At 39.4% G+C, this 19,945-nt stretch overlaps 1 protein-coding gene across 1 annotated transcript in view; it reads right to left on the bottom strand.

The window, feature by feature from the left end:
- Window positions 1–1,440: 1,440 nt before the first annotated feature.
- LOC142345864 (ubiquitin-conjugating enzyme E2 S-like) overlaps window positions 1,441–19,945 on the bottom strand; it is a 309,073-nt gene continuing 290,568 nt past the window's right edge. The window contains exon 4 of the mRNA XM_075398291.1: window positions 1,441–2,334. Coding sequence (XP_075254406.1) covers window positions 1,966–2,334 — 369 coding nt within the window. The 3' untranslated portion in view covers window positions 1,441–1,965. The remainder of the gene's footprint in view (window positions 2,335–19,945) is intronic.

The raw sequence follows: 19,945 nt of genomic DNA, 5'->3' as shown, positions 1-19,945 counted from the left end.
TTTCTATTTCTGACATCCATTTTTGTACTAACTCTGTTCATTTTGAATTGCTTTGCTGAGCAACTGATGTTCAAAATCACTTTTAGCAGAATGAGAGAAAAGAGAAACTAGCCTAGAGAAGTCAAAAAGATTTCACGCAAAATGTTGAAAAGGCGGCAAAATGAGGTAAAGCGAAACATTTTTTTATTGGACGAAGTAAAAAAAAAAATAGGAGCGCTATAATAGCCGGCTGAGATGATGAGGGCGGCTATTAAAAAAAATTCGACTAATGTCGGAAGAATTGCTCTCGAACGACAGGCGGGTGAAAAAATTGACCCCCCGAGATTCGAACCATTGATCTCCCGCTTCATAACAATATGCACTGTTGACTGTGCTATTTGGGCCTTATTTTTGCAATGCTGCAAACGACTTTATATTAGCAACAAGCTTTACATCGGAGTGAGAGCAATTGAGATCACTCAAAAATAAAGAACGAAAACGTGAAAAACTCACTCGAGAAGTCAAAGAATGCTCTAGAAGAAAAGCGCAAAATGGTCAAGCGAAAAATTTGCATAAAAAAGACCAACACGCTTACAATAATTGCTATGAACTTGGTTCAAGAGCAACTAATCAAAATGAAATTGCCGCATGTGAACAAAAAACCACTAGCTAGAAAGCAAAGTTTCGTTCATACACCGCTTTCTCTCTCTGCTTTAAATTTAGAGCAAAAAAAACTTCACGTCGCAAAACCACTCGCTTTTTCGCTCCACTTCCTGTTTCGGCGTGACCAAAATCACCACTCCGATTTGACTTCAAAAATCTTGAAAATGTGTGAACAGATCTTTTAAAAAAAGACAGCGCCCCAATACAATTCAAATTCTTTGAATTGTAAAAAAAGGAGAGCGCCTAAATAATAGCCACTGAGAGGCTGACGGCGGCTATTAATCGATCGAATTTTCCAAATCTTTCCTGTTAATTTTTTCTGGCAATTTTTTTGTTCTGACTTAAAACTGTTGTTTTCTCAGCATAGATGCGTTCTGCAAGGAGATAAAAGCTATTTGAAAAGTCAGTTAATTTGGAGGTATACAATGTCGAGTCGTTTCCTGAATTCTTCCGGCTATAATTTTATCAGTCGATTGACGGAGCAAGTAGAAATCGTAGATGTCATTTCAAACTCTTCACTATTGAAACCTAAATGGAGACAAATGAGGACCAATCAGACAAAACTTATGAGCAATAGCGACAGTCTCTTTTCTTCATAACAACATTATCACATGTTCAGCAATACTAGTTATAACATGATATAACCTTGATTTCATAGTTACAATTGTCTTACGTTTCGAAGCAGTTTTAGCAGAAACTTTCAACAAACTTCCAAATTTTCTATAACTCCTCATATTGTTAACCTAACTATTACCTGCACTGACTATTACCTGACTTGGAGGCCAGCAAAAGTGGTAATCGTTTATGTAAAATTGCGTGAATTAATTAATATAAATGCAAAACAAAACAATGCAAAACAAAGCTTCAACATACGACACCTCTAAAAATAAATCTTCTGCACAAACTATCAGTAGTAGCATCACTATGAGATACAATTAACATCAGGATTAAGTCTCTTCGCCACTGCAATCAAACAAAACCACTCACGTCACATTCTATTGCACCGAAACTATTCCACCTTTTCAACTAATTCACATTAGAGATTTCTAAATCATTCAAAAAGTATTGGTGATAAGCTGCAGTTAGTAACGCAAGACACCTTTTCAACCCAATTCAATTTTAACCTTTTCTCATTTTTGCTCAAGTATTGTCACTTTCACCCAACTAATATTTTTTCGGTGAATTTAATTTTCGGTAAATGTAAATTTAGAAAATATATATAGATAGTTAGATAAACGCAGACAAAAGCACGCCTGCACGATTTTCATAAATCATCGTTCCGATGCAACAAAAATGTATACAATAGGGCTGCCTATGAATAAACTAAAGTCGTTTTAAAAGACGTTTTTTCTCTTTCATGGCTTTTAACCTGGCTTTCTCTGTCGGGTTCGTCAAGGCAGCTGACTTGTGTTGTTTAGCAGCGCTGGGTCCTGCAGTGTTTTCGTTTAAATTAGGATTAGAACTATCTGTTAGAACTCCATCGGAGCATGAGGCATTGTTTTCTTTGTCAGTTAAGTTGTTCATTAAACTTGGGAAGAGGAGCTGTTTCATTTTGGTTTCTGGGAATGCGTGCACTTCCGTCATCATTTTAGCACGAGAAAAGTATTGTTCGTAGTTTTCCAACAGCAGCTTTCCGGCGTCTGTGTTGAGAGCTGATTCGGGATTTGGGTTGATCAGCAGACAGCGTATCGTCTGAAAAATGTTAAGTAAATTAAAAGTTTAAATAGCTATTCTTGAGATCTTCGGGTGAATTGGTCTCAAACTGGACAGCGCTTGGCTTCGTCATTAAGCTAGCTGCGCCACTTAGGGAGGTTAGCGCGTGGGGGTAAGTGTTCGGGTTCACGGTTCGAAGGAGGTGGAGTGGGGCGATGTGAGGGGGGGGGGGGCTAACTTGGGCGGGGAGGGATGGCAAAGAGGGAAGGGTCAAATTCTAAGAACCTCCCTTCATTTCAAAAATCTACCTCTTTCAGACTTAATCGGTGAAGCGCATACTTTTAGAACAGTAAATCCAAGAAATTACATCCATCATGTAGAAAATTTAACTTACAGTGGGCGTACAGTGGGGTTGCAGGTGCCGGGGAGGGGGCTGGGTTGTAGATGATGGGTGGGTGCTGTGAGGTAGGTAGGCGGCCAGATAGGTGAGGGAGTATGTGGACAGGGGGTTGGCGGGGAGCTGGGTAAGTTGGGGGTTGTAGAGGAAGGGGTAGTTGGGTGTTGAAGGGAGTGCAATTTAGGTTTGGAGTTTGCGTAGGTAAGAGGGACTCAAAACTCCTCAAAATTACCTTTTGACCCTGAATTTTTCCAGCAGTTTCTATTACCTATACACTAGAAACTAAGCTACTTTTAAGGTCATATTCGAAAAAGCCGACGTTCTAAATCTGAAATCAATTTTCAGAAAAAGAAGTCAAAGTTCAAGTCAATTAAGTAGGTGTAGTTGTATGTAAGTTTTTGTCGGGGAAGGGGGAGCTAAAAGGGCAGGGGGTTGATGGCGTGGTAGGTTGGGGTCTCTTTGTAGTTTGGATAGGAGGGACCCTTATGCTAGTAAAACTAATAAAAACAGCCCGTCTTCGTCCTTCAGTATTACCAGCAGTTCCTAACTGTAACGTACTCGCAAAAAAAGCAACTGCTGAATGTTCACTGTTAGGAAACAGAAGCCAATGTTTCAAAACAACAGTCATAGAAGTTCTACCCAAAGAAATGGCTTCAGCTAAAAAACCATAAACGGTTGAGTAACAGCAACGAATCACGACTCGTGTCTAAAAGTCAGATAATTCAGTTACGTTCCTAATAAAATTATTTAAACAAAATATAGACACTGTTTCTAACTACGGTTAGGGGGGAGGTAAAGTGGTTGGGGGCTAGAACCACAGAAAGAGAAGGTTGAGTGGGTATGTTTTCAAAAAATAATTTTCGGTCTTGAATATTACCAGCAGTTCCTTATTACAATGTAGAAGTACCTGAGCTATTGTTACAGTCCAATGTTTGAAAACAGAGGTCAATGTTCTAAAACAGAAGTCAAATTTGGTAAACAAAACACGAAGTTCAAGTAATGAACAAAATTGCCTGAGGTAAAATTCGGAACGAATTGGAGAGTCGTGCGAAAAAAATTAAAAACCCCATTTACATCAGGAAAACCTAAAAAAAACAAAGCAACATAAAATTAGAAACAGCCAATTTTAGTTAAGAACATGAGCAGGCGCAGCGCGTAGGCTGGTTTGTGGGTAGGTGCAGGTTGTAGGCAGGGGTAGTGAGCTCTCTAGGCGGTAGGCAGTTAGGGAGTAGTTGTGGGGGTTAGTTAGATGCAGGTAAGTTGTTGTGGGTAGTTAGTTGCTGCGAGAGGGTGGCACGGAAAATGAATCTATGCTGTCTCTATGCTTCCAAACTTGTTATAATCCAATATACGAAAACAGAAGCACAACAGACAGCAGATCGCCAGAATAGCTGCGAAAGGATAGACTTGCGTGCCGTATAAAAGAGTTAGAAACAGATAAAGATACAAATTGAAAAATTCATCGAGTCAGCTCAAAAAGCTATGTAGGAAACATTCAGCGATAAAATAGTAGAGCTTGTTCCAGTTCATTGCACAGAAGCCTTTTCAAGGGACTTTTAGTACACATATGAGCTTCTTTGACCTTACACTAATTCAAATTAAATTTAATTTTAAAGTGCAAACGTCATTTTATTGAACGAGGTAAGTCACGTATGATAAAATCGAATCACAAAAATGGGCTTAAAACGTTGCCTGTAGAGAGTGAGAAAGGAGGTCAGAGCTTTGCTGTGAACAAATGTAAACCGAAAAAGAGCGTCAGACAACGAAACAGAAAAGCAAGAGCACAGCAACAGCTACGCTCAGCTATCAGTTTCGCAGCTAAAATAATAGTAAAGAACGAAGTCAAGGTTCGGGTAAAGGTGGCAGGTGTTGTAGGTTGGGTGGAGGTGGGCGGGGCTAAAAACTGCTGAAAGCAAACCTTTCATCCTGAAGCATTACCAGCAGCTCCTAACTATTAAGTGTAAATAACTAAGCAATTGTTGGAGTTGGATAGGGAAGAAGTAATGTTATGAGCACAAAACTGCTGAAAGCAAACTTTTTGCCCTTAAGTATTATCATCAGCTTCAAACTACTAATTGTTATTACCTAATAGTGGAGTTGGGTGTAGGGAAGCTGTACTGCTAGAACAAATATACTAAAAGCAAAATTTTTGTCCTTGAGTAATGCCAGCAGCGCCCTACTTAGCAAATGTTGTAGTCCACTGTTCTGAAAAAGAAGTCATTTTTCTTAAAAAGTCATCGTTTCAATTCAGCCAAAAGTTCTCAAGAACAAACTTGCTTCGGCTAAAATTCTAAACGTTTGGCAGAAGACAAAATTTCAGTTAAGATTTTGAGTAGGTGAAGTGCATAAGTTGATGGGCACGTGGGGTTGTTGAGAGGGATTAAAGAACTCCCTAGGGGGACAGGTAGGTAGGGAGTAGGTATGGCGGTAGGATATTTGTAGGGGAGTTGGTCGGGGTAGGTAGGTGGAGAAGGAGGTGACAGTGAAGGAGATCTGTTGTTTCTAAGTAAAATAATATTAAAATCCGTGTTGGAAAGCAGAAGTAAATGAGCGAAAAGACAGAAGTCGAAGTTCACGTAATGTATGTGGGTGTGAGGGCAGGTAAGTTGCAAGGAAAGGCGCGAGAGTTGCGGTGGCGTTAGGTTTCGGTGAGTCTGTAGTTTGGGCAGCGACGAGGTAGTTATGCAAATATAAAAACTGAAGGTAGATCCTTCGTCCTTCAATATTAACAGCAGCTCCTAACCATTACGTATTAGTTACTAAGCAACTGTTGAAGTCCACTTTTCTGAAAATGAAGTCATTTTTCTTAAACAGAAGTCAACGTTTCAAAACAACAGTCAAAAGTTCTGCTCAAGGACAAATTTGCTTTAGCAAAAATTCGAAACGATTCAAAAAATCGTTTAAAAAATCTGACTCACCACACTTATCTACAGAATGAGAAAAGAAAACAAGGCAACATAAAAATAGCAACAACCAAACTTTAGGCAGGAATATGAATAGGTGAAGTGCGTATATCATTGGGGGCGTGGGGCTCGTAGACATGGGGTAAAGAACTCCCTAGAGAGGTAGGTAAGAAGGGAGTTGTGGGGGATAGAAAGGCGAGGGGAGTTGGTAGGGGTAGTAAGCAGGTGGGGTGGGTTACAGGGAGGTATCTATTCTGTTTGAGTCAGCTACTGTAAAAAAGTTGAATGTTGGAAAATAGAAGTAAATGAGCAAAAGTGAAAATTCAATTTGGGAGGTGAGCCGGGGTTAACGTGCCTGTGGGTTGCGGCGTGTCTGTAGGATGGGGTGGATATACTGTTATGAGAACAAAACCACTGAAAGCAAACTTTTCGTCCCTAAGTATTACTAGCAGCTCCTTGCTTCTATCTATTACTAACAGAGCAATTGTTGGAGTTGGATAGGGAGGAGGTACGGTTATGAAAATAAAACCGGTGAAAGCAAACCTTCCGTCCTTAAGTATTACCAGCAGCTCCTAACTAGAATGTATTACTAAGCAACTGTTGGAGTCCACTGTTCTGAAACAGAAGTCATTTTTCATGAACAGAAATCAATGTTTCAAAACAACAAATTTGCAACGATTTGAAGAGTCGTGCAAAATAACTAACCCCACTTACCTCAAGAGTATCAACGTTAACGAAAATGAGGCAATGAAGTTAGAAACAACCAATTTCGAGATAAGGTGAGGTGAAGTGCCTTGGTTGGGGACGCGTGGGAGTTGTTGAGAAGTCAGAGAACTCCCTAGGGTGGTAAGTAGGTAGCGAGTACGCGTGGGTGTAGGGGGTTAGAGAGGGTACGTGTGGGGGCAGGGGTATTCTGTTTCTATGTTAGCTATTGTAAAAAGTCCATTGTTAGAAAACAGAATTAAATGAGCAAGAACACAGAAGTCAAATATCAGGTTCAAATATCAGGTAATGAGGGCAGTTGAGAGGGTAGGTCCAGGGAGGTTGACGGGGGCTAAAGGGGCAGTAGGTTGGCGTGTGTCTGGTTTGAATAGGAAGGTACCGTAGTTAAGATTTTGAGTAGGTGAAGTGCATAAGTTGATGGGCACGTGGGGTTGTTGAGAGGGATTAAAGAACTCCCTAGGGGGACAGGTAGGTAGGGAGTAGGTATGGCGGTAGGATATTTGTAGGGGAGTTGGTCGGGGTAGGTAGGTGGAGAAGGAGGTGACAGTGAAGGAGATCTGTTGTTTCTAAGTAAAATAATATTAAAATCCGTGTTGGAAAGCAGAAGTAAATGAGCGAAAAGACAGAAGTCGAAGTTCACGTAATGTATGTGGGTGTGAGGGCAGGTAAGTTGCAAGGAAAGGCGCGAGAGTTGCGGTGGCGTTAGGTTTCGGTGAGTCTGTAGTTTGGGCAGCGACGAGGTAGTTATGCAAATATAAAAACTGAAGGTAGATCCTTCGTCCTTCAATATTAACAGCAGCTCCTAACCATTACGTATTAGTTACTAAGCAACTGTTGAAGTCCACTTTTCTGAAAATGAAGTCATTTTTCTTAAACAGAAGTCAACGTTTCAAAACAACAGTCAAAAGTTCTGCTCAAGGACAAATTTGCTTTAGCAAAAATTCGAAACGATTCAAAAAATCGTTTAAAAAATCTGACTCACCACACTTATCTACAGAATGAGAAAAGAAAACAAGGCAACATAAAAATAGCAACAACCAAACTTTAGGCAAGAATATGAATAGGTGAAGTGCGTATATCATTGGGGGCGTGGGGCTCGTAGACATGGGGTAAAGAACTCCCTAGAGAGGTAGGTAAGAAGGGAGTTGTGGGGGATAGAAAGGCGAGGGGAGTTGGTAGGGGTAGTAAGCAGGTGGGGTGGGTTACAGGGAGGTATCTATTCTGTTTGAGTCAGCTACTGTAAAAAAGTTGAATGTTGGAAAATAGAAGTAAATGAGCAAAAGTGAAAATTCAATTTGGGAGGTGAGCCGGGGTTAACGTGCCTGTGGGTTGCGGCGTGTCTGTAGGATGGGGTGGATATACTGTTATGAGAACAAAACCACTGAAAGCAAACTTTTCGTCCCTAAGTATTACTAGCAGCTCCTTGCTTCTATCTATTACTAACAGAGCAATTGTTGGAGTTGGATAGGGAGGAGGTACGGTTATGAAAATAAAACCGGTGAAAGCAAACCTTCCGTCCTTAAGTATTACCAGCAGCTCCTAACTAGAATGTATTACTAAGCAACTGTTGGAGTCCACTGTTCTGAAACAGAAGTCATTTTTCATGAACAGAAATCAATGTTTCAAAACAACAAATTTGCAACGATTTGAAGAGTCGTGCAAAATAACTAACCCCACTTACCTCAAGAGTATCAACGTTAACGAAAATGAGGCAATGAAGTTAGAAACAACCAATTTCGAGATAAGGTGAGGTGAAGTGCCTTGGTTGGGGACGCGTGGGAGTTGTTGAGAAGTCAGAGAACTCCCTAGGGTGGTAAGTAGGTAGCGAGTACGCGTGGGTGTAGGGGGTTAGAGAGGGTACGTGTGGGGGCAGGGGTATTCTGTTTCTATGTTAGCTATTGTAAAAAGTCCATTGTTAGAAAACAGAATTAAATGAGCAAGAACACAGAAGTCAAATATCAGGTAATGAGGGCAGTTGAGAGGGTAGGTCCAGGGAGGTTGACGGGGGCTAAAGGGGCAGTAGGTTGGCGTGTGTCTGGTTTGAATAGGAAGGTACCGTAGTTAAGATTTTGAGTAGGTGAAGTGCATAAGTTGATGGGCACGTGGGGTTGTTGAGAGGGATTAAAGAACTCCCTAGGGGGACAGGTAGGTAGGGAGTAGGTATGGCGGTAGGATATTTGTAGGGGAGTTGGTCGGGGTAGGTAGGTGGAGAAGGAGGTGACAGTGAAGGAGATCTGTTGTTTCTAAGTAAAATAATATTAAAATCCGTGTTGGAAAGCAGAAGTAAATGAGCGAAAAGACAGAAGTCGAAGTTCACGTAATGTATGTGGGTGTGAGGGCAGGTAAGTTGCAAGGAAAGGCGCGAGAGTTGCGGTGGCGTTAGGTTTCGGTGAGTCTGTAGTTTGGGCAGCGACGAGGTAGTTATGCAAATATAAAAACTGAAGGTAGATCCTTCGTCCTTCAATATTAACAGCAGCTCCTAACCATTACGTATTAGTTACTAAGCAACTGTTGAAGTCCACTTTTCTGAAAATGAAGTCATTTTTCTTAAACAGAAGTCAACGTTTCAAAACAACAGTCAAAAGTTCTGCTCAAGGACAAATTTGCTTTAGCAAAAATTCGAAACGATTCAAAAAATCGTTTAAAAAATCTGACTCACCACACTTATCTACAGAATGAGAAAAGAAAACAAGGCAACATAAAAATAGCAACAACCAAACTTTAGGCAAGAATATGAATAGGTGAAGTGCGTATATCATTGGGGGCGTGGGGCTCGTAGACATGGGGTAAAGAACTCCCTAGAGAGGTAGGTAAGAAGGGAGTTGTGGGGGATAGAAAGGCGAGGGGAGTTGGTAGGGGTAGTAAGCAGGTGGGATGGGTTACAGGGAGGTATCTATTCTGTTTGAGTCAGCTACTGTAAAAAAGTTGAATGTTGGAAAATAGAAGTAAATGAGCAAAAGTGAAAATTCAATTTGGGAGGTGAGCCGGGGTTAACGTGCCTGTGGGTTGCGGCGTGTCTGTAGGATGGGGTGGATATACTGTTATGAGAACAAAACCACTGAAAGCAAACTTTTCGTCCCTAAGTATTACTAGCAGCTCCTTGCTTCTATCTATTACTAACAGAGCAATTGTTGGAGTTGGATAGGGAGGAGGTACGGTTATGAAAATAAAACCGGTGAAAGCAAACCTTCCGTCCTTAAGTATTACCAGCAGCTCCTAACTAGAATGTATTACTAAGCAACTGTTGGAGTCCACTGTTCTGAAACAGAAGTCATTTTTCATGAACAGAAATCAATGTTTCAAAACAACAAATTTGCAACGATTTGAAGAGTCGTGCAAAATAACTAACCCCACTTACCTCAAGAGTATCAACGTTAACGAAAATGAGGCAATGAAGTTAGAAACAACCAATTTCGAGATAAGGTGAGGTGAAGTGCCTTGGTTGGGGACGCGTGGGAGTTGTTGAGAAGTCAGAGAACTCCCTAGGGTGGTAAGTAGGTAGCGAGTACGCGTGGGTGTAGGGGGTTAGAGAGGGTACGTGTGGGGGCAGGGGTATTCTGTTTCTATGTTAGCTATTGTAAAAAGTCCATTGTTAGAAAACAGAATTAAATGAGCAAGAACACAGAAGTCAAATATCAGGTTCAAATATCAGGTAATGAGGGCAGTTGAGAGGGTAGGTCCAGGGAGGTTGACGGGGGTTAAAGGGGCAGTAGGTTGGCGTGTGTCTGGTTTGAATAGGAAGGTACCGTTATGCGACTAAAACTTAAAAAAAACACACCGTTCATTAAGTATTACCAGCAGCTCCTAAATACTAGGTATTAGTAACCAAGCAAGTGTTGCAGTCTATTGTTCTATAGAGAATTCAACTCTCTCAAACAGAAGTCAGAGTTCCAAAACAACAGTCGAAGGTTCAACTCAGTAAAAAGCTCGCTTCAGCTCAAATTTGAAGCGATTAGCAGAATCGTGCAAACTTAATAAACCCAAATTACCTCAGGAACATCAGAAAGACAATTAACATAATGAAACAGCCAAATTTCATTTAAGAATGTGAGTAGGTGAAAAGCGGAAGTCGGTTGGGGGCAGGTAGTTGTAGTCACGGGGTGCAGAACTCCCTAGGGGAACAAGTAGGCGGGGAGTAGGTGTGAGGGGCTAGATAGGTGTAGGGGAAAGTTGGGGGTAGGTAGGTAGTGGGGAAGGGAAGTGGTACGGGGGATCTATTCCGTTTCCAGTTAGTTATTGAAAAAAACCCGATGTTGGAAAACAGAAGTAAATCAGATAAGACTAGTTAAAGTTCAGGTGAAGAAGGCAGGTATGGGAGTAGTTAACTTGGAGAAAGGTGGGCCGGTGTTAAAGGGGAGGTAGGATGGGGCGTGTCTGTAGTTTGAATAAGGAGGTAATGTTAAGAGAATAAAATTACTGAACGCAAACCTTTCTATCACCAACAGCTCATGACTACTATGAATTAGTAACTAATCAACTGTTAAGTCCAATGTTCTGAAAGGGAATTCAGCTTTCTGAAACAGAAGTCAAAGATTCAAAACAAGAGTCAAAAGTTCAAGTCAGGAACAAGCTCGCTTCATCTTAAATTCGAAGCAATTCGCAGAGTCGTGCAAACATAACCAACCCCACTTAACTCATTAACTCATGAATATCAAAGAGAAAGTGAATTAACAAATGTAGAAACAAGCCATTTTTATTTAGGAATGTGAGTAGGTGAAATGCAGAAGTTGATTGCTGGCAGAGAGCTGTTGTAACGTGTGATAGAGAGCTTGCTAGGGGGAGCAGTTAGGCGGGGTTAGGCAGGCGTGGCGCAGTTATAGGGGGTAGGAGGGTGGTGGGGAAGTGAAGAAGGATTTATTCTGTTTTTAAATTAGCTCTTGTAAAAAAACAATGTTGGAAAAAGCAGTCAATGAGCTAAACGACAGAAGTCAAAGTTCAGGTAGCAGAGACATGGTTCGCGGGTGTTAATTTTACTATCTCGAAGATTACAAGCAGTTCCTTATTACTATTCATAAGTACCGAAGCTACTGTTACAGTTCAAAAACAGAAATCAATGTTCAAAAATAAAAGTCAAGGCTAAATCAATAAACAAAATTGCCACGCCAACTTCGAAAAGCTTCGATAACCTGAGAAGTTATAAAAACTACAAAAAGCAACAACGTTAAAAACAACCAACTTTCATTTCGGATAGTGAGTTGGTGAAGTGCATAAGTTGATTCGTGGGCACGTCGTTCATGTAGACAGGCGACAGTGCTCCCAAGAGGTAGGTAGGAAAGGAGTAGGTGTGGAGGTTAGGTATGTGAAGTTGAGTTGGCGGGGTAGGTAGGTGGTGGGGGCATGGAAGATTTATTCTGTTTGTTTCTAACAAAGCTATTGTAAACGTCCAATGTTCGAAAACAGAGAAAAGCTAAAGGACAGAAGCCAAAGGTCAAGTAGTATAATTAGGTGCGAGGGTAGGAAGGTTGAGGGGAGAAGGACGGTGGTTGAGGTGGCTATAGGTTGGGATGTGAATGCAGATTGGAAGAGATAAATAAGAAGCAATGTTAGGAGATTAAAATTAATGGACGCAAACCTTTCTATCACCAGCAGCTCATAACTACTATGAATTAGTTACTAAGCAATTGTAAGGTCCACTGTTCTGAACCAGAAATCAACTTCTTTAAATGAAGTTAATGTTTCAAATCAACACTGAAAAGCTCTACTCATGAACAAATTTGTATCAGCTTAAACTCAAAACCATTCCAAGTGTCGTGCAAAAAATCTTGAGCAACCACACTTATCTCAGGAACATCAAAAACTAAAAAAAAACAAAGCGACAAAAGTTATGGAACAAAATTCTCAAAATTATTTTTCGATCTTGAATATTACAAGCAGTTCTTAATTAATATGCATAAGTACTGAAGCTACTGTTACATTTCTAAATCAGAAATCAATGTTCGAAAACAAAAGTATAAAGTGGAAGTCATGCGCAAAATTGCCTCACAAAATTTAAAATCATTCCATAACCTAAAAAGTTAGAAAAACAGCAAAAAGCAACAACGTTAAAAACAACCAATTCTTAGTTCGGAAAGTGAGTAGGTGAAGTTCATACGTTGATTCCGGGGCACGTCGGTCATGTAGACAGGCAATAGAGGGCTCCCTAGAGATAGGTAGGTAGGGAGTAGGTGTGAAGTTTAGGTAGGTGAAGTTGAGTTGGCGGGGTAGGTGGGTGGTGGTAGCACGGAGGGAGATTTATTCTGATTATGTTTCTATCAAAGCTATTGTAAACGTCCAATGTTCGAAAACAGAATTAAAAAGGCGAGAAGGCAGAAGCCAAAGTAATGTAGTTAGGGGTGAGGGTAGGACAGTTGAAGGGAGATCAGCGGTGGTTGAAGTGGCAAAAGGTTGGGGTGTCTTCATATGTTTGGATAGGGAGGAGGTACAGTTATCAGAAAAACTGCTGAAAGCAAACTTTTCGTCCTGAAGTATTATCGGGAGCTCCTAACTACTATGTGTTACTAACTACTTTAATGCTTGGGGTTGGGTAGGGAGAATGTACTGTTGCGAGAACAAAACCGCTGAAAGCAAACTTCGTCCTTGAGTAATACCAGCGGCTACCAACTACTATGTAAGATTAATTACGCATCCGTTGAGTCTAATGTTCTGAAACAGAAGTCAAAGCAAGAGTTTCAAAGCAACAGTTTGTTGCAGGTTTCAAAGCAACAGTCAAAAAGGTTCTACTCGTGAACAAATTTGCTTCAACAAAGAATATTGACGGTATAATACCAGCAGCGAATAGTGTATGTCTAGATAGAAAAATAATAGGTTCTGGAAAAATTAAATTGAACAAAATGCAACCACCGTTTCTAAGATTGGAAAGCAGGTTAGTGGTTAGGAATTGGGTTAGGTAGATGGGGATAGGAAGGTGGGGTTAGGTATGTTGTTGGAGGAAGAGAGGGGAAGGTAGGTCAGTGGTATTCGTAGTTTGGATAGGGAGTTAAGACGGAGAATTCTCAAAATCAATTTTCGATCTTGAATATAACAAGCAGTTTCTAATTACTATGCATAAGTAGCTGAGCTACTGTCAGAGGCCGATGTTCGAATACAGAAGTCAATGTTCTATAACGGAAAAAAAACGTTCGAAAAAAAAGTAAGTGGACGCCATGAACAACATTGCCTCGCAAAATTCAAAACAATTCGATGACTCGTGCAAAAAAAATTAGTTACAAAAAGTTAGAAAAAGTTCAAAAAGCAACAAAGTTCGAAACAAACAAATTTTAGTTAGGAAAGTGAGTAGGTGAAGTGCGTAGGTTAGCTGCTCCGGGTGGTTGTAGGCAGCGGGCAGAAAACTCCCAGTGTGGTATGTAGGTAGAGAGAAGATAGGTGTAGGTGAGTTGGTGAGGGTAGGCAGATGGTGCAAAAGAAGAGCAGTGAGCGTGGTCAATCATGTTTCTAACAAGGTTACTGTGAAAGTCCAATTTGTGAGAGTAGGTAGGTTGAGAGATAGTTGGGCGGGGTTAAGGGTGCGGTAGAACGATGGGCACGAACGGAAAAAATTGAAATTGAAAGAAAACCAACAAATCAGTTACGCAGAGGAAGCACTCTACTGAGACCTCACTGGGCTTGTCTTTTGAAAAGGTGCTGAAAAACAAAATCTCTTTCATCACTTTTTCAAAACTACTCAACATAAAACCAACTTTTTCACTGTTCCGTTATCTGTTTGCGTGATAATTCACATATGAAAGATCAAAATGATCTTTTGCTTCCTCCAAAAACACACAGGAAAGCCAAACCATAGAGTCACCTAAATAGCCCACGAAAATGAAAAAAAATTGAAACAGTAACTGGTCAGCTGGCAGAGTTACGGAAAACATACGAAATGGCTCTGTAGACCAGCAGTCTCCAACTTCCAAGGAAAAAATGAGCGCAGAAAAAATTTCATTCTCCTATCTTATAGCTTAGATCATCACTTAGTTCCGTAGTTGATCATCACTTCTTCAATTCAAAAAGCCAGCTTGACAGTGAGGCAAACTCATTTTGAGATTGAGCTATCTCGTTTTAAACCTTAAATTCATTCCCTGTTAGAAAAAGAACATTTTAATCAGTTATGAATGACACCTAACGTCACGCAAAACTCATTCTAAAAACTGCATTAGTAAAAAAACAAAAGCTATTCATGACGTCATAGTTATGATTTGAACCGACTATGACGCCATAGTTTCAAAAGGAAGATTTTGACTCGAACTTTCTTAAAACAAACCAAATAAGTAAACAAAATTAAAAATCTGTAGTCCACAAAAACATTGTGAATTAAGAAGTATAACAGCTGTTTATAATTACAAACACAGAATTACGTAACAGAATTAACAGTTAATGCAAGCAATAAAAGGAAACGGAAAACAAAGCAAACTGAATAAGACAAGAAAACAAGCCTATTTTAAACAAAAATTTCTGCTATACTTTTGGAAAACAAGTCTCAAAGAAAAATTAAACATTCGCTAATATCGCAAGAGTCATTAAAAGGATATTTGCAATAAAATCTTTAACAATAAACAATTACTCAGCCAAATAGTGGAAGACAACAATAAGAACTGCGAAAACGCGAAAAATACAAATAAAAATCACTGATATTTTTTATGGTGGCGTCTACATCTTTGAAAACGTTCCACATGAACTGAAACCATTAAATAAATTTAACCATTAAGTTTTAACCATTCTAGGTCTAATAAAATATCAAAATAGAAATGTCATTTGCAACGCTATAGGACAGGCTATATAAACAACTACAAAAACGGGCAAAAACAAAAGTAAAATTGATAGTTTTTGAGAAGGGCGAAAATCGTTTAAAATCATGGATAATAAAAACCATTCATAGAATCAATTAAAACGGAAACGAGCCGAGGAGACCTGTCATTGATAACTCATTAATCAAGATAAAGTACAACTAAAAGAAACAAAAACACGCAAGTTTTACAAAAACAGTTCAAAAATGGTTTTCGAGGCCAATCTTCAAAACACACATCATTGGTTTTCGGGGCCAATCTTTAACAAAATTGAAAAACAGCGAGAAAAGAAATCAAATACAAATCCAAAAAACTGTTCCAATACCAAATTCTTTCCTTTAAATTCAGTTTTCTCATTGTCAAAAAAACAAGAACATGCCGTGAAGAAAAAACAAGAACATGCCGTGAAGATAAAATAGAGCTGGCAGACTCCAGATTCGACTTGAAATAAGAAATGAACTAAACCACGGCTATCTACTTACTTACATTAATTTATTGAAAATCGTTAAATTTTTACTTCAAAACTGTCCTATGTAACCAGCAAGTGTATCAATCTCTGAATAGCGACCTCGAAAAAAAGCTTTAAGTTAGCGACCGAAAAAGAAAAACTATTGCAAAATGTACAAAAACCGAAAAAATAGTCAAAAACTCGAATACGAGGCCACACATGAACTAAAAACTTCGCTCGCTCAGTAAAATCTTTTGATTTCTGCTCCTCTTACTGTCTCAGAGTGAAGTATAACATAAAACCAACCTCTTTTGCCCTCCTAACTTTACTTTTGATCAGCAGATTCACCTAAAAACTTCATATTCTGACTGATGAAAAACTGGCAGTTGCAGAACCCAAACAAATTCAGCAACTGGAGGCACGGTTACTACCCCATCAAAAGACGAATTACTTTGTACGGACAGTGAAGGCTTCAAGAGACTCAATGGCAAGCTAATGAAGGAATGGATCGTGTACCTTCTCAAAGATGCAGTATCGCATCTGAAAGAAGCTAAGTGTACATCTAATATCTTGCATTCTATCGGCAGACTTACTCAGCAAACTAGCTGTAAAATTCTCTGAAGAAAAAATTCCGAGCCCAATTCACAACTCAGTTAATGAAACACCTCGTACTACTAATGTGGTGCAACCAGGACGTTTGCCTTCCAATACTGATACTAACAATAATCAGTAACGATTAAAGTTTTATTGACCTTTCGGAGAGCAAGAGAGTCAAAACTTGCGCGTGATTTGGAGGACAAAATGCAGCTGACAGCATTATTGGCGACCTCGGCTCAGATGACGTTTCTACGGACTGGTTCGGACTTCATAGATCAGCATTAGCTGAATACTGTCCTCGGAAACATCGTCCTCTCAGAGTACCCATCAAAAATGTCTGGGAGCGAAGAAAATGTTTAGCAAATCTCTATTCAAATGCGTTACTAACAGAGCAAAAAACTCCTGTAATGCTATATCTCTCATCAAGTGACCGTATAAAAGAGCGCAAAGTTCTGAAAAAGAAAAAATAATTGCTGACTCATGGAATTGATAAATCACGCATAAAAATTCGCGACCTCCAGTTAATAGTTGATGACCAAGAACAAACTACACAATGACTATCAGCAGCAAATATCGCAGTGCTAAACTGCCGAGGTCTTATCAATTTTCATAAGAGACTAAGTCTAACCCACCTGCTTTTGCGAAACCACGTTGGTGAGACAGCCTCACTGCTAAGACCCTTGCAGTTAGGCGCCTCAATATGTACGGCAAAAAATCATTGTGTAGTCTGTTCTTGGCCATCAACGAATAGCTTGAGGTTGCGAATTTTCATGCGTGATTTTTTGCCTTCCCGATATCTTGCGTCTTGCTGAGACATGGTTTCACCAAAACATGGATCTATCGAATATATTACTAACCGACAAATATAATCTAGCACCAAGAGCTGATGGTCCACATGGCTTACACGGCGGATCTTGTATTCTTTCTTAAACTCCCATCCCAATTTCGCCTGTACAAACTAACGTAGACAACATCTGTTGTGCGTGCTTTTCCCGAGCCTCTCCTGCTGTTTGTGTTTCTCACCAACCACGCGGCAGCAAATTTTGCAAGAAAATTTCAGTTATCTTGAACTCACCTATTAACTTGAAGGATACGTTCAAACGACATCGTACTTTAATTTACTAACTACTTGAATAAACCTCATTCCATGTGGTGCCTGGGACCCAATTTCATGTGGTGATCCTGAAATCACTAATTTACTAGATTACTTAATTAATGTACTGTCAAACAATTATATGACAAACCAACCAATAAAGGAGGGAATCTTCTGGACCAACCTTTGAGTAATTTCGATGCGCTACGCTGGCAGCGTCATCTTTCTGAATTTGTTTCCTTTAGTGATCATAAACATTTTTTCTGTATTGATGCTGAAACTTAAATGCTTTTTGAAGACAGGCGCTTCTACCATTCTTCAGTTTCCAGCGTTTAGGCTCAGACATAGAGTCTCGTCTTTTTGCGGTTAAAAACAAAATTGACTCCATATACTTTATTAATAAGTGGTTTGCGCATTTTTATTCTTTGCTAACTCCCATTTATTCCAAGAAAAGAAAGAAGCTCTTCTTTAAAGCATTGTCCTAATGCAGCGTGTTAATAAAAGAGATGCGTACTCGATAGGATCAGTGGCATCTTTATCAAATCTAGAAGATCTCGCCAAATCGTGCGAAGATGCCATCGAGCTCATAACAACCATCTTCATTGAAAGATTCTTAACCAATTAGTCAAGTACTCAGCACTACTTTAAAGACACTGCTCAAGACACTACTTTAAACTGCTCAAGAACCGCTTCTTCCCCAGCTATTATGTTCAGCGGTAATGGCAAGTTAGTAACTCCCTACGAGGAAGCGGTAACCTTCAATCTATTTTTCTCTTCAGTCTTCACAAAAGGCAATCAATCAGGTTTTCAATTATTACTTGGATGGAGACCATTACTCTAGTTTTGAACCTAACAATGTTCCAGAACATTTTCTGAGCACAGCATCTAAGGAAACTGTTTATCACATTTTTAAACTGTTTAACTCGTGAAGGTCAATTGCGCTTTTGCCTGGCATTTGAAAATTGCGTTTATTAACTCATTACACAAAAAAGACGACAAAGTATCTATTTTCAAACAGGCCTATCAGTTAACCCCAAGATTCAATGGACTTTGAGAGAATAATCTAATGAAAGCTCTACCCGATAACAAAATATCAACTTTCAAACACAATTTTCAATTATGCTTTTCAAAAATACAGTTCAAAAGTTTTACAGCTTTTATTAGTATTATTATTATTATTATTATTATTATTATTATTATTATTATTATTATTATTATTATTATTATCTTTTAATCTTTGTGCATAACTTATTTGTCAACTTTGACTCTGGTATCGACTCCTATGTTTATTCAATTTTTAGTAAGCTTTCGCGTCCCCCCGCAGCTTTCTCGTAGTGAGAAAAAAGCTGCGACGGTGCCTTTTTAAAGCTTATATCATCCTTATTACAAGATCGCTCGCAATCGTTAGTGTTGACGGCTCTGCCTGTCTAACCCTTTAGCAGTAACTAGTTGTGTCCCACAAGATTCTATATTGGTCTCCTTGTTGTTTATCTGTTTCATTAACGACTTACCTGATGCCCTACTATTAGATGGCCTACTATTTTTATATGTCGATGACAGCAACAGCTAACTGTTCAGCCAGTGCTCTTTTATCAAAATTGCCTGCAGTGGAGCAATCAAAATGGCATGTGTTCTGAATCCAAAAAAAAACATTTATGGGTTATTAGCATATCTGTTGCTGACAATCAAATTTCCCGCGGAAGCAACGCCATGACTGCTTCAAATGTTTTAATTGATCTGGACTTTACCATTATTGCCAACTTGCAATGGAATAGTCATATCTGAATAAAATCTATACGGCATATTTTACTCTTCTCTTTCAACATTTAAACTCAACTTTCAATTATGCTTTCCTAAAAAACAGTTCAAAAGTTTTACAGCTTTTACTATTACTTTTTATTATTATCATATAGCTTTTAATTTTTGTGCACAACTTATTTGACATTTTTGACTCTGTTAACGACGCCTATGTTTGTTATTTAATTTTTAGTAAGGCTTTAGTGTCCCCCAGCAGCTTTCTCGTGGTGAGAAAATAGCTGTTTTTCGTAGCAGCGGTGCCTTTTTAAAGCTTATCTCATCCTTACTACAAGGTTGCTCGCAAATCGTTAGTGTTGACGGCTCTGCTTGTCTAACCCTTTAGCAGTAACTAGTTGAGTCCCCACATGGTTCTATACTGGTCCCCTTGTTGTTTATCTGTTTCATTAACGACTTACCTGATGTCCTAATATTAGATGGCCTAATATTTTTATAGGTCGACGAGAGCAATAGCTAACCGCACAGCCGCTGCGCTTTTATCAAAATTTCAAAATTGCCTGCAGTGGAGCAATCAAAATGGCATGTGTTTTGAATCCAAAAAACAATTATGGGTCATTAGCATATCTGTTGCTGAAAATCAAATTTCCTGCGGAAGCAACGCCATGATTGCTTCAGATGTTATAAACGATCTGGACTTTACCATGAGTGCCAACTTGCAATGGAACAGTCATATCTGAATAAAATAAAAAAGGCATATTTTACTCTTCTCTTATAAGAAATCTTCCAAAAACTCTCCCGAAGACCACGAAAAACGAGAGTACAATTGCTGTTTTATCTGCATTACTGCACGCCTCTGAAGTCTCGCATCCGTCAAAAGCTTCTGTCTCTAAGCTAGAGCTCTTTCAAAGCAGAGCAACCAATTGGTTTTCTGACAAATCTTCCTGTATATCTAGAATTCTTCCGATAAGCCTG

The sequence above is a fragment of the Convolutriloba macropyga genome, chromosome 9, assembly GCF_964194025.1.
Source record: "Convolutriloba macropyga chromosome 9, txConMacr16.3, whole genome shotgun sequence".
Lineage (NCBI taxonomy): Eukaryota > Metazoa > Xenacoelomorpha > Acoela > Convolutidae > Convolutriloba > Convolutriloba macropyga.
The sequence above is the reverse complement of the archived record's forward strand: the minus strand, read 5'-3'. Positions and strand labels throughout refer to the sequence as shown.